The sequence below is a fragment of the Petaurus breviceps genome, unplaced genomic scaffold (genome assembly GCF_028583685.1).
Source record: "Petaurus breviceps papuanus isolate PSGF00001 unplaced genomic scaffold, PetGlider_PUasm1.0 91041, whole genome shotgun sequence".
NCBI lineage: Eukaryota > Metazoa > Chordata > Mammalia > Diprotodontia > Petauridae > Petaurus > Petaurus breviceps.
Genome location: NW_027187400.1, coordinates 24,812,518 through 24,828,257, shown reverse-complemented (window position 1 = coordinate 24,828,257; position 15,740 = coordinate 24,812,518). Strand labels below are relative to the sequence as shown.

The 15,740-nt window shown below is 45.1% G+C and overlaps 1 protein-coding gene across 4 annotated transcripts in view; it reads right to left on the bottom strand.

Annotated features, from left to right (window-relative positions):
* CLSTN1 (calsyntenin 1) overlaps positions 1-2,654 on the bottom strand; it is a 94,818-nt gene extending 92,164 nt beyond the window's left edge. For 3 of the 4 annotated variants that reach the window (XM_069078797.1, XM_069078796.1, XM_069078798.1), the window contains exon 1: positions 2,283-2,654. In XM_069078797.1, the coding sequence (XP_068934898.1) occupies positions 2,283-2,418 (136 nt within the window). In that variant the 5' untranslated portion in view covers positions 2,419-2,654. The remainder of the gene's footprint in view (positions 1-2,282) is intronic. The other variant, XM_069078795.1, reaches the window with a different exon arrangement.
* Positions 2,655-15,740: the final 13,086 nt, after the last annotated feature.

Here is a 15,740-nt window from a genome sequence, read left to right as displayed (position 1 = left end):
GTTGGATAACCATTTGTGCAAGATATACTTAGATGGCCCTCTCTAACTATTGGATTATGTAATTCTATGAATGCAATTTCATAGTATTTCTAGTCTGCAAGCCCACATTAATTAAAATGCTCAAAAATGGAAATGCCTATCAAACTACATCTCTACAGCCACAGCAACTAATTTATGGAAAAGCGTGATGAATAAGCAAATTCTTTGAGAAAAAAATCTATTTTAGCCAACCAGAAATCATAGCACTAAAACAGCATAACCAAAAAAAAAATCAATTTACTTTTATAATCTTTCCCAAGGCTGACAATAAGCCCTAACATTTAAATATAGTATCCTAAGGTAAAAAATTCTGTAAAATATCTCCCATGAGAAAAAAAATTAAGACAGTATATTGGTTAGGCTCTCAAGTCTGTGGCTAACATTTAAAACTTAGTTTTGAGGTAACTTCTTTTTCTAATTTATATTGTAAATTGAAGAAAAATGAGATACTCAGTTGACAAAATCTGAATATGACAGTCAATAATGTTTGAGATGTGACATGAATAAAAAGTACAGCTTATAATTTTCAATGTTATGAAGAGAACACGAAACAAAAGATGCATTTTGCCTCCTCTACCATTTAACTGGTGAACATTATACTCTACACCCAATAAGTCGAGCCCCAGGAGAAAAGAAAAAAAGAATCTATAAGCCTGATACGTTGCAATTTAATTCACTTTTTAAAACATCCAAAAAATTCCTGCTCCATTTTTAACAGCTATTCCAGAATAAGAAGCACCAATTTAAAGTACTTTCTACAGAATACATTTGGATTACTTTGCTCCAAAGCCAGAGATGCTGCCATTCCAAGATGTATTCAGTGGTATATCTGCAATGCGTAAGTAAGCTTTCCCTTTGCAAGATCAATCAATATCAAAAAAGGATGCAACATTTAAAAGGTTTGGTGCTTAAGGTTCAAAACCAAATAATCAACTAAATAACAATGTTATTTGTCACATTATCTTTAAAATAATTTTGGTTCCACATTCCCAGGGAATCAAGCTATCTAAGCTCTTCCACAATTCAAAATATCACCAGAAAAAACCGCACCAAGCAGTTGGGGCGGGGGGGGGGGGGGGGGGGGGGGGCAGGGAGGGAGAAGGAAAGCTGGGGAATTTTCCAATGCAGGACAAGTCCATAGTTGTCGACCTTACTCATGACTTTAACCTTTTCTCTTTTTTTGGCAACACATTACAACCCATATCCGTCTATTAATTTGAAAGCAAACGACCTTTAAAGGGTCGGGGGAAGTGGAGTTCGATCTGCAGGAGGGAATGTATATGTTTTAAAGAAATGTGGGGGAGCAGTGCATGGCTATTATATAAGAACCCAATTTAAAAAAAAAAAAAGAACATGTTTTGAATGTATGCATCTATGAGACCAAACCTAAAACCCAATAATGCATCTGTAACAGGCCCTGGTAGAGAAAAACTGGCTGGACAGACAGAAGAACAGTGCCTGGCCAGGCCGGCGAGAAGATGCAGGGCAGACCTCGAGACCCTGACCCGGCTGCCCGTCCAACATCCCTATGCTGGCGGCTCATTCCCGGTCCCCACCCCGGGCACCGTGGGCCGGGAGGTAACCGAGAGGCCTCGAGGCTCCCTCCCAGCCCCCCCCCCCCCCCCCTCCCCCCCGCGGGGTTACCCACAACCCCCCCCCCCCCCCCCCCCCCCCCCCCCCACCCCCCCCGCGGGGGGACACACACACACACACACACACACACACACACACACGGCTCTGAATCATTATCCTCATTAATCTCGTCCCTTTACACACACACTCACATGCAGTTCACACTCACACTGCCGGCTCCGAACCTGCCTTAGCATCTTTAGTTTCGTCCCCTTACACACACACACACACACACACACACACACACACACACACACGCAGCTCACACACACACTCCAGACTCCGAACCTACCTTAGCATCATTACTCTCGTCCCCTTACACTCACACGCAGCTCACACTCACACTCCTGGCTGCCCCGGAGGGGGCGGGGTGGAGGGATGGAGAAGAACTGAGGGGGGCTCCCCCGGCCCCCGGGAGACATCGCACCCCAGCCCTGCACTCCCCACCCCGCACGCGTCCAGCCCCCGGCCCACCAGGTGCACGCGCGCACACACCCGCCGGCGGGGGGGGGGGGCGCCCCTCCAGGTGCACACTCCCTCCCCCTCCCTCCTTCCCCCTCTCTTCTTTCCCTCCCCCCCTCCCCCCGGCCCCGGCCCCGGCCCGCGCTCACCTCGCGCCGCCCAGCCCCCGCCGCAGAGTCCGAGCAGCACGGCAGCCGTCACGAGCCAGGCGGAGACGGCGGGCAGGGAGCGGCGGCAGCGGCGGGGCGGCTGCGGCTGCGGCGCCTCCGGCTGCTGCGGCAGCATCTCGGGGGCTCCTGGCCGGGCCGGGCCGAGCCGAGCGTCGGGGGACGGGCTGAGGCGGAGGCGGTTCAAACGCCGACCATGGGCCGCCGGCGAGCTGCGGCAGAGGAGGCCGAGGGGGGCGACCGCAGCGCCGGCTCGGGCTCGGGCTTGGACTCGGACTCGGACTCCTTCTCGGGGCGAGGGCGAGGTCCCGCCGGAGGAGCCGCTGCTGCCGCTGCCGCCGCCGTCGCCGTGACGATGCGCCCCCGCGCGCGCACGCGCGCCCCCGCGCTCCCTCCCCGCCTCCCTCGGCTCTAAGATGGCGTCGCCAACCCCCCTCCCCCCCCAGCCACAGCCTGGGCTCCCCACGGGGGCGGGACCATGGCAGGGAGGGGAGGGGAGAAGTAACGCGCGCAAGATCGCGCGGCCCGGGAGCGAGCGCGAGGGCGCGTGCCCGACGGAGCCCTCCCCGAGCCCGCGGACTCGAGCAAGGCTGGCTGAATGGATGGGGCGGGCAGGGCTTTGCTGCCCCTGCAGTTGAAGCCTCTGTTACCACTTACGCCAGCACCTTAGGGCATCGCGCCCGCTCCAGGGGCAGCACTCCTTAAGGAAGACCCTCTCTGCAGCTGGTGCTCATGAGATGCTCGGGGGAAGGGGGGGAAGGGAGGGAAGGAGGGAAAGGGGGTGCCACCCGGGCTGTCACTCCGTGCCTCGGGTTTTGCAGAGCATAAAACTCCCCGTCGTCATGCATGTTCCCTGGGGGTCTAGACCCTGCATTCAGAGTGTCCTAGCAGGGATGGCAGATGACTGCGGCACCTCCTCCCCCCACTTCCAGCGATCTCCTTCACCTCTAAGCCGATACCAGCCGGGAGACGGACATCGCCGCCCCAAAAGGCCCTCCCCGAGTCACTAAAAAGGGTAATGTGGGACATGCAAAGTCCAGTCTCTATCCTGAAACTCAGGAATCCGATAGCCCAGGATGCTCCGACAGTGCTAGGAAAGAAGCCTAGGGGTAAAACCTACCTACGAGGCTTTTCAGGCATCTCCCTTCCTTATTTTTCCAGTGATTTGGAAGGGTAATGGACGCCAGACATCCCAGTTCCCTTCCAGCACCAAATCTAGGAGACCATAGAAATATAGAATACACAGAAAAGAAGAAAAATTGTGTGGACTGATATTGAATCCTTCCAGGGCCCCCAACCTGCCCCCCTTCTAAACCAAGGAGTTTCCCCCACTTTATTAAGATCAAGGTCTTCTAGCTCTAGTTATCACACTTGGCCCTATGTCCCCTGTCTATATATCCATCTCTCTACACCATTCCCTCTGCTTTCCTCTCCAAAAGAACTATCTATCCCCTTCCCAAGATAAGGAAGGAGGTAAGACTTAGCAGTGGTTGGGTTCTGGAGGACATACCTTCCAATTCTGAACTGTTCCTACTGCCATGTGACCCTGGAAAAGTCACGTCCTCCTTGAGCCTCAGTTTCCCATCTGTAAAATTAAGGGGTTTGACTAAATGGCATGAGAGGGTTCCAGATCTAAGATCCTGTGACTCCATCCTGACCCTTCTCACATTCCTCCCTTCCACTCTGATTCGTTTCCCTTCTATCTTTCCACATCTTTGGGTCTTCCCTATCCAGATATCTAGATTAGGAGCTCTTAGAAGGTAAGGATCCCAACTACTTTTCCTTCATAGCATCCCCTATAGCCAATGGCATAGAGGAGAATAGAACCAATAAATGCCCAATAACTGCTTATGGACAGATTGATTGAATGCATTACTGGGCCATACGTTTTTCCCCCTCCTATACAAACCTCATAACTCTTCTCTCAGGAAAAATAGACAAGTAAGTGAATGAATGAATTCCTGTGGGGCTCCAAGGGGGAAAAAAATACATGACCCAACAACTCAATGAAAATCGAGATGTAACAATGACTACAACAACATAAATGAAAATAACAGAAAAAAAGGAACCTGAATGCTGAGTAATTATAATGACAAAGCTTGTTCCCAAAGAAGAAATAAGAGAGGAAACAAACTTTTTTTTTGGGGGGGGGAGCCAGAATTACATATATTTTCAGACACATTTGATGGTTTTGCTGAACTACCTTTTTAGTCTCTTTTTAAAAATTCTTTTAGTAAATGGCTCTCTGGATGGGGCATAGTATTTTGGGAAATGAAGGTGATGTAAAAACAGAAGCTATCAATAGAAATTTTTTAAAAGATAGGAAAAAAAAAAGTGTGAGCCCAGAACTAAGTTTTTGGATGGTGAGCCCATCACTGAAATGCATGCAGTTCAAAGGGCAAACCAAAACTTTGTAGTATCTGACAGCCCTATCTTCTTATATCACCTCCTCATTTTCCATTTTTAAAAAGAAAGACCAAAGTGGGGGAGGGTGGGTAAGGAAGATTCTTGGGAAAGGTGGGGCAGATGGCAAGTGAGCTCTGGGAAACTTGTACATGCTGAGATTTTGCCCACATGAGGATTAGTCAGTCTGGAAAGGAGATCAGCTTGAAGAGCCCCCAAAAAAGGAGCAGTGAAATTGAATTTTCCAGTCTGCCTAACAAGGGCCATTACATGACACTTTTCAAAGGGCTCTTCATGATCAATCAGTTCATCTACAAAATTTCCCCCCAAATATTGAGCACACCAAAGGAGAGGATAGACCATGCCTAGGGTCAACCAGCTCTTCAGTGAAAGGACAGGGAATAGAGGTTGGAAGCATAGCTTAAAGCCAGACTGTGAAGGGCTTTAAATGTCAAACAGGAATTTGGCATGGCCAATCAATTTGATTGCCCTAGGCTTTCCTTACAATTTGGGAGAGTACTTGCTGCTTATGTTTAGGTAATGGGGGAGGGGGAAGCAAAACCCAAGGAAAGGCAGCATCTCTGTCAGCTGGAGCAAAAAAAAAAAAAAGCCTTGCTGTTCTTCACAAAATCAACACAACGCATTTGTATGGCTGGGTTATCCCCTATAAAACTGCACACATACACACAAATCCATCTATGGCTGTCCACAAAAAGCTTAGAACCTTCACCATAACACATGCACCTTGACATATCTCAAAATAAATAGCTGTAGTTCATGGACAGCAGAGAGGGAATTTTCTCAATTTAAGAGAACACGCATTCATCAAAAGTCATATTTAAAAGCATCATCACACCCTCCCACCACATGTTTCATTCCAGGCTTGCTGCCTACTCCTAGTCCTGGCTCTGAATCAGACCCTAATCTCTACCCTCCTTCCTTCCTCAGGAAAGATCACAGGATTTAGAACTAGAGGGGACATTTGAGTTCATTTATTAGAAGATTCTCTTTAACTTTTTTTTTCTTTTGGAGGCAGTTGGGGTTGTGACTTGCCCAGGGTCACACAACTAGTAAGTATTTGAACTCAGGTTCTCCCAACTCCAGGGCAGGTGCTCTATCTACTGTGCCACCTACCTACCCCTCTCACTTATTCTTTCTGCAGCCTGAGGCACACAGAAAGGAAGGCTTGCTGCTAGTAAGGGCCATTGCTTGAATTTAAACCTGCTAGGAAAAAATACCATTTCCAAAAGCTAATTAAATCTGGTTCCTCATCAGTAGAAAGTACACTGATGGGGGCCTGTGATTGACAATCCTAGAAATCCCAGCACTTTTAGCGGCCTTCGGGGTTAACCCCACAGAACATTAAGGAAACAGTAGTAATTGCCCTCTAGGGACCTGACCTGCCAATTCAAGTAAAGATTTGGGATAGAGGCACTGAGAAAAGGGAGAGTCCAGACATATATGCTACATACATATATACACACACACACATAAACATATATTGTCTTTCCAAGTAGATATAACTAACATATAATAATGTTAATAGTTAGCATTTATATAAAACATTAAGGTTTGCAAAACACTTGGCATACATTATCTCATTTAATCCCCACAACAGCCCTATGAAATGGGGCAGGAACTTTTGTTTTTGTATCTCCAGTGATTGACACAGTGCCTGCCACATAGCAAATGCTTAATTCATTGATGTGTATTCATTGATAACTTGTATGAAGTGATGCAGAGTGACCAAAAGCAGAACAACCACCAGCATAATGTGAAAGAAAACAACAATGCAAGGCATCAGAATTCTGATCAACGAATGTGCTAACCCTGACTTCAGTGAATTGTGAATGAAGCATGCCTCCTTCCCCTCAGATGAGCGGTGGTGTACTACAAGCGGTAAATAGGGCATATGTTGTCTGACATGGCCAGTGGGTTGAACCTGAAGCCCAGAGGGACCACAGAATTATGGGACAAATCAAAAAACATTTATTAAGCACCTACTTGACTCAGTGGAGCCTGGAGGCTGGAAAGCCTGAGTTCAAATCCAGTCTCAGACACTTAATGGCTGTGTAACCCTAGGCAAGTCCCTTAATCTCTGTTTGCCTTTAACAAATGAAGAAGGAAATGCAGTATCTTTGCCAAGAAAACCCTGTGACTGTATGGTTCAGGGAATCACAACTCAACATAACTCAACAACAACAACAAAGCACCTACTATGTACCAGGTGCTATGCTAGGCACGAAGGATACAAATGAATAAAATAATTCCTACTCACAAGGAATTTATATTCTAACTAGGATTTAGGGCAAGAAAGGGAATCAGGATCATGTAATCCAACCCACTCAAAGGAATCTGAACAAGAGTATTCACTTGCTTCTGGGTTCAAATCTAGCTTCTGACATTTACTACCTGTTTGACCTTGGGCAAGTCACTTAATCACCCCAAGCCTCAGTTTCCTCAGCTGTAAAACAAATAGGTTGGATTGAAGGACCTTTGAGGTCCCTCCTGGCTCCAGTTCTATGATCTTATCAGCCTGGGAGCTCCAAAGTTCCAGCCCCTTCACTGCCTCTCAGGGCGATCCTGGGTAGGTCCCATCATTTCTGCCCCTTGAGATGAGGACCCCTGCTTTCTCCATCTTTTGTGAGTGGTTCAGCTCAACCTCTGAGTTCCTTTAGGCTCATATGGTTGAAGGTTTTCTCTTTAAAACAGTTATTCAGGAAATAAGACTACTAAAGAGAAGGGATTCTCTGGGTCTTCTGGGAGGCAGGTTGTACTCATTGGTTTGCTGAAGAAGGAGGGAGGCTGGTTGGGTTTTTTGGCAGAGTTTTTTCCCCCAGCTCCTCCAGTTTGCAGGCAGATTCATGGAGCCACAAGATTGGAAATTCTACTATTGCCCTCAGCAGAACCATCAACAAGAATAAATTTCCCTTGAAGGAAAACAGAAATTCACTATATTAAGAGAGCTTCTTAAAAGCTGAAACCAGACCGCCTAAGCTCTCATTTTCCTCCCCTTGTAGCTGATGCCATATCTTGTTGATTTTGCTTCCAGAGACCATCCCCTTCTCTCCTCTCCCACCACAGCCCCAACAGTCCAAGTCCTTATCCCCTCTCACTTGAACTATTACAGTAACCTTCTAATCGATCTCCTTGAATCCAGTTGCCAAATTTAACTTCCTAAACACAGATCTCACCCTGTAACTCACCTGCTCAAGAACTTTCACCTTCTGCCAGTTGCTTCTCAGATAAAATACAGGCTCCTCTGTTCAACCTTTAAAGCCCTTCACAGTATGGCACCCATCTATCTCTTCAGACTGTTTACACATCACTACCTATCTCTCATGTACCTTATGTTCCAGCCACACTGGTCTCTTTGATGTTTTACTTCTCATCTCTGTATCTTTACATAGGCTGTGCCTCATGCCTGGAATGCTCTTCCTACTGCTCACCACTACCTCTTGGAACCCCCAGCTCCCTTCAAGGCAAATTCAAGCACTGCCTCCTGCAGAGGCCTTTCCTTACTCCCCCAAATTGTTAATAAACTGACTTCCACTACTGCCACTAAAACTGCTTTGAAATATATACAGATACACACATATATTTATTTATATGGATACATATATATATATATATATACCTATATATTGACTTATCTGTTTCCCCCAAGTAGAATGAATATAAGCTCCCTAAAAGCAAAAGACTAGGACTAGGGGCAGCCAGGTAGCACAGCGAGTAAAAGCACTGGCTCCAGTGTCGGGATGACCGGGGGATCGAATCCCAGCTCTGACACTTAGCACCCACCCAGAAACACCTGGCCGAGTAACCTTGAGGAAGATACTTAATCCCAATTGCTTAGGGGAGGCCAGGTAGCACAGCGAGTAAGAGCACCAGCTCCAGTGTTGGGATGACCTGGGGATCGAATCCCAGGCTCAGACATTCAGCACCACACCCAGAAACACCTGGCCATGTAACCTTGAGCAAGTTACTTAACCCCAATTGCTTAGGGGTGGCCAGGTGGCTCAGTGAGTAAGAGCACTGGCTCCAGTGTCGGGATGACCTGGGGATCAAATCTGGGCTCAGATACTTAGCACCACACCCAGAAATAACTGTTCGTGTAACCTTGAGCAAGTTACTTAACCCCGACTGCTTAAAAAAAAAAAAACTAGGACTACTAAGTGGCATAGTGGATAGAACACTGGTCTTGGAGTTAGAAGACCTGAGTTCAAATCTAGTTTCAGACACTTAGTAGCTACGTGACCCTGGAAAAGTCACTTACCCTTGATTGCCTCAAAAACAAACAAACAAGACAATGTAGTATTTAACTTTTTTCTTCATATCCCCACTACCTAACACATAGTATGCCATCAACAAATATTTGTCAAAATGAATTAATCAAATCCTACTTCAACAACATATCTCATGTCTACCTCCTTGCTACTAAATTAAGACTCTCCTCACGTCTTATCACAACTATTGAAGAAGACTCCTAATTGGTTTCTCAACCTCTTCCTTCTCCAATCCATCCTCAACATTGCTGCCATATTTCCTTTAAAAAAAATTAACTTTATTTTCAGTTCCATATTCTCTCCCTTCCTCCACCTCTTCCCCTCCCCATTGAGAAGGTAAGAAATATGATACTCATTGCACATATGAAGTCATGGAAAACGTATTTTCCACATTAGTCATGTTGAGAGGTGGGGAAGGGGGGTAGGAGGGAGAGAGAGATGCTTCACTCTCCACTAAGTCTAATCAAGTTCTATATGGAGATAGATAGTATGCTTAATCATGAGTTCTTTGAAATTGTAGTGGGTCATTGTGTTGATCTGTTACTAAGTCTTTCACAGTTGATTATCTTTACAATATTGCTGTTACTTTGTAAATTATTCTCCTGGTTCTGTTCACTTCACTTTGCATGGATTGTAGCAGCAAGCACCCCAAGCATCCTCAGGGTGGCTGCCAATACAGGTTCTTGGATCTGCTTTGATAGAGGAAAGCAACTCAAAATGGGTTAACAAGATTACTTTAATCAGTCAAATATGTATCGTTTACCTAGTTCAGGGGGAAAAGGTCAGCACCCCGAACTTCAGAATATACAGACAGAATTATCAAGACAGAGAAACAGATCAAGTAGACAGTTTCCAAACTGTCCAACCATTACATCCATACCAAATCAACATCTGGGCTTCAACATCTGGGTTTTTCAAAGCCGAGGGGGGGCTCTCAACAATGGCTTCCCAGAATCCAGATCAAATCACAGAACACTTCTCAAAGTGAGCCCCCAAAACAAAGCCTCACATCAGGGCTTATATAGCCTTCTCCTGGCTCAGAGAATGTAAAAACCTTTTGGACCCACTGGCCAATCAAAAAGTATCTACTGAAAAACAAGCCTCCTACCCCAGGCTCCAGATGCACTTTAGCCTATTTACATTCCCATTGCATGGATTCATACAAGTCTCTCCGAGTTTTTCTGAAACCACGCTTCACCATTTCTTACAGCACAATAGCATTTCCTCACAGTCATATACCACAATTTATTCAGCCATTTCTCAACTGATAGGTATCCCCTCAGATTCCAATTCTTTGCCACCAAAAAAAAGAACTACTACAAATACTTTTGTACACCTAGGTCTTTTCCCTTTTTCTTAGCTGTCTTTGGTATATAGACCTAGTAGTGGGATTGCTGGGTCAAAAGGTACAGACAGTTTTATAGCCTTGTGTGCAAATTGCTCTCCAGATTAGTTGTACTAATTCACAGCTCAATCCTTATTGTGTACCTATTTTCTCATATTCCCTCCAGCATTTGTCATTTTCCTTTTCTGCTACCTTAGCCAATCTAAAGGGTATAAGAAGGTACCTCTGAGTTGTTTTAAATTATGTTTCTCTAATTATTAGTGACTTAGAGTATTTTTATATTATTATTAATAGCTTTGATTTCTTCCTCTGAAAACTGTCTATTTATGATCCCATGACCATTTATCAGTTGGGGAATGGCTCTTATTCTTATAAATTTGACCCAGTTCCCTATATATTTGAGAAATTCAGTTCAATAAACATCTATTAAGCACCTACTAAAAGCCAGACACTATGCTAAGTGCTAGGGAGACAACATGAAAACAAATCTATATATACATGATCTTCATCAGGGGAACTTGCTGCAAAGATATTTTCCCCAGGTTCCTGTTTTTCTTCTAATTTTAGCAGTATTGGATTTGTTTGTGAAAAAAAAAATTTCCAACTTTATGTAATCAAAATTATGCACTTTATCTTCCTTGAACCTCTCTCTATTGTTTGGTCATGAACTCTTCCCCTGTCCATAGATCTGACAGGTATTTTCTTCCATGCCCCACTAATTTGTTTATGATAGCACCCTTCATATCTAAATCATGTACCCATAGCTTATCTTGTTGTTATACAGTGTGAGTTGCAGATCTATGCCCAGTTTCTGCCATTCTGCTTTCCAGTTTTCCCATTCAGCTTTCAGATTGTCATTAACTTATAAATACTGGGTGCTGGGGTCCTCCAATGGTAGAAGAGTGTCCTGATATCTGCCCCCTCCTATTTTTCACAACTACCAAGATCCAGGAGAAAAGCTGCATGTCATGTTTCAGAGCCTTTCATCAGCCTAAGGATAGTCTCACCTTCCTATGCAGCTCCCTCAAAGCTCTCAGTCCTGTAAGCACATCCTATAAGGTGAGGCTCAATCCTTCTTGGACTGAGTCTCACCATGCCTGAGGCACTAGAGAAGATTCCTGCTGCCTGGCTGAGCTTGACTTTGCCTCAGATCTCTGTCCCATCTGTTAGACAGTCCAGTGTGTAGAATCCACAGGGATTACCACATGCCTCTGGCTACTCATTTCTTATTTCTTTTGGGTCTTCAACACTCCCCTACCCTCCCCCCACCCCAACTTTCTCTGCTTTGAAAGGTCCTTGCTTTTATCACGTGGGTGGACTGATTTCAGGTATGCAAATGAGGCATCAATAGTCCTAGTAAGAAAATATTCTCCCCTGACAATTATAAGAGAGTTCAGAGAATTCTCAATAAGCATTGATGTTCTGGCTTATCAGAAGCAAGGGAGACCAGAAGAGAGGTTTCATATAAAGCACAGGGGGGAAGGACCAAAAACCGCTGGAGTCTTGGTTCTGTTCTCTTGTAGGAGAAAGCATGGGACATTGAGCTGGAAGGGACATTAAAACAGAATGTCAGAGCTGGGAAGAGTATTAGAACACAGAATGTCAGAATTGGGAGTGTCCTTAGAACACAGAATGTCAGGGCTGGAAGTATCCTTAGAACACAGAAGGTCAAAGTTGGGAGGGCCCTTAGAAGAGAGAATGTCAGAGCTGGGAAGGATCTTAGAGCACAGAATATCAGAGCTGGGAGGACCCTGAGAACACAGGATGTCAGAGCTGAGAACAGTCTTAGTAGTCATTTAGTCCAACCATTCATTTTTCTTGAGGAGGAACTTCAGGACCCACAAACTGAAGTGAGTCCCTTAGAGTCACACAGGCAGGAAGTAACATAGCTCAGATTAGACTGCCATGCTTTTGGGCTTCAGATTTTTTTGGCATTTCCACTCACTGCACATTCTCCTTCAGTGAACTGAAGGGTGTTAAGGGGGAAAGGCAGCCCCAGTGAGAGGATTATCATGGCAATAAAAACTTTGGGGTGGGTGGAGAGTTCATGGGGTGGAGGGGACAGCTTTGCACTGTGCAGTGACGTAGGCTGGTGAATGGCACGAGCTATGGCATGGCCAGAATGCCTCCCCCTGAGAAAGAAGCATTATGGGAGAAAGCCCTACTAGTCCTACGCTAGTCACTGGTCAGAAATCCTGTTTCTACTGAAAGTTAGATTGAGAGACAAACAGAAAGGGGGTGGAGAGAACCCACCTCATTTGGGCACTGGGGAATGTATCAGTCAACAAGCACACAAAGCAGCCAAGTGATATGAAGCAAAGAGGATTGACTGGTCTGGGTGTGAGAAGATACACTGAGCCCCAACTCTGACACTCAGTCAGGTGACAATGGGCAAGTCATCTAGCCTCTCTGAGTCTCAGTTTCCCCATTTGTAAAATGGGAACATTATGATTTATCTCACAGGATTATTGTCAGAAAAGCATTACTAAAAGCTTCAAGTGCTATAGAAATGTCAGCTATTCTTTTAAATACCAAAAACGACTCTGGTTTTTGGAAAGGAAAAGACATACAACGTTTTTTGGTTGGGGCAGGGAAAGTCCAGCTCCTCTAGAGTCCAAAGCTCTGAGTCAGCCTCCAATTCTCCTGCCTCCCAGGAACAAGGAGGCTAGAATCAGTAACAGAACAAAGAGACTGAGCTTGTGCACTAAGAAGACTCCAGAGAATTATGGGATCAATCAACAAGCATTTATTAAGCACCTACTATGCATCAGGCACTATGCTAGGCACTAAGGATATAAAAAGAAAGAATGAAACACTTCCTACCAGCAAGGAGAGTAGAGCCAGAGGAGAGAGACAAGTATGTATGTAAGTATATGCAGCATAAATAACAATGGAATAAATACAAATATATACACATATTTAACTATTATATATAATTTAACTATCATATCTATATAGAGAGAGATAGAAAGGAATGAAGAAAAGAGAGGGAAAGAGGAAAAAAATAATAAAATATGAGGTAGTTTGAAAGGCAGAGCACTAGAAATTGGGAAGATTAGTCTATCAGTCACTAATATTGACTAAGCCCCTACTATGTATCAGGCACTATGTTAGGTGTTAAGGGGATAAAAACAAAGAATGAAATAATCCCTACAGAAAGGAGATTACAGACTGATGAGAAAGACTAGTACATAAATAAGTGTATGGAGCATGAATAAAAATAGAATTGATACAAATATATACATATATTTAACTATTACATATAGTTTGACTATTTCATATCTATATATGTAGAGATAAGAAGGAAGGAAGGAGGAAAAGAGGAAGGAAGGAAGGAAGGAAGGAAGGAAGGAAGGAAGGAAGGAAGGAAGGAAGGAAGGAAGGAAGGAAGGAAGGAAGGAAGGAAGGAAATATGAAGTAGTTTGAAAGGAAGGGTAGTAGATTATTAGTCAGTCACGAGTATTGATTAAGCACCCACTATGTGCCAGGCACTGTGCAAAGCCCCAGGGATACAAAGCAGTCCTTCACTAAGGGTCATCTGGTCGAACCCCTCACATTACTGACGAAGGAAGATCAGAAGAATCCAAGGACATACCTAAAGTCAGTAGAAGCAATAAGAGGTGGGACCAGAATTTGACTCAGGTCCTCTGATTCCCCCTTGGTCTGCTGCCCCACTATTGGAAAGGGGAAGGTGTCCTGACATCTGCCCCCTCCCATTTTTCACAACCACTGAGATCCAGGAGGAGAGAAAGGCTGCATGTCACGTCCCAGAACCCATCCTCAGAACCACGTCAGGGCCCAAAATAGACAGCCTGAGTCATCCTCCCTCCAAAAGGGAAAGAACAAAGCCGATCCCAGCCCCCAGATCGCAGGCACAGCGCTGCCACCCCCGAGGGCACGGCTGCTGATGCCTGCTCGCGAGCTCAGCTGGTCTCAATGCGCAGGTTACTGCGGGAATACTAAGGCGAGGTTCGGCTTTAGCCACACTGGGCGAGACGCTGAGCCAGGCATCTTCTCGGTGCCAAGGCTGGGGAACCTGTCGAAGCTTGAGGAAGGGATGGGCCTGGGTCCCGCGAGTTTCGATGGCGAGTCAACGATGAGCACCCTCCTGGCTGGAGAAAGGGGAAAGAGATGTTAATTTATTCTTCTTTGCTAATTTGAAAAGGAACATAAACAGCAGAGCTCCCGTTAACGAGTTCTTCCGAGGGTGTACTTTAAGTCCAATTATGTGCGATTAGTGTATTTGCGCTTTGTTCCGGTGGCATATTAATTGCATAGCTAGCATTCTGGCAATTAACTCAATTATGGGTTCTCTCCTTTCCAGCAAGCCACAATTTTGTACGTTTGATTCAAAAGAAGCAGATGGATTTAAAAAAAAAAAAAAAGGTCATTTTAGGAGAAGGTGAAGGGAACTCTCTGCTGCTTTCCCCCTTCTCCTCCCCCACCAAGAAAAAACGTATCAGCCAGGTAGAAACAAGGTAAGACTCCCCCAAGTCAAGATCCTCAGAGGAGAGCAAGAAGGAGGAAGAGAAGGGAGGGACTTTTGGCATGAAATAAATGGATGAAGAATCACTAACGAAAAAGACTCCCTCTGTAACCTGCCTCCTCTTCCATCAAAGCTGCCACCATTAATAATATCTGACATTTGTAAAGTGATTTATGGTTTGCAATGTGCTCCACCTTTTTCGTCTCATTTGGGCACCTCAACTTCCCTGTGAGGGAGATACTAAAGGTGTTATTATCCCCATTTTACAGATGGGGAAACTGAGGCTCAGAGCAGTTAATTGACTTAAGGGGAGTCACAAATCAAGAAAATGACAGAGGAAAGAAGTGAACACAGGATCTAGAGCTGGAAGGGTCCTCCTGGTGCAACCCCTTCATTTTATAGATAAGGAAACTGAAACCCAGATTGATTAGAATGACTTGCCCAGGGTCACACAGCTAGAAAGTATCTGAGGCAGAATTTGAATTCAGGTCTTCCTGACTCGAAAGTCCAGCATTCTAACCATCATGGCACCCTCCCTTTCTTTTATCTGGCTCCCCAGAAGCGAGGCCTTGGAAACATCTTTTAATCTTTTTTTTCCTCTCCCTACCCCCAATTAAGGAGAATATAATCATAATTGAAGTCTATATAGCACTCCACATACACTATCTCATTTGAAAGGAAAGGGATAGTAGAGTGGAAAATACACTGGCCCTGGAGTCAGAGAGCTGTGTTCAAATCTCTCCTCTAAAGCTTATTACCTCTGTAACCTTGGATAAATCTTTTAATTTCTCTGGGCCTCAGTTTCCTCATCTATTGGAGTCCATGACCTCTAAGATCCCTTCCCCTTCTAAATCTATGACCCTCTTTGTTCAGACTCTCTCTCTCTCTCTCTCTCTCTCTCTCTCTCTCTCTCTCTCTCT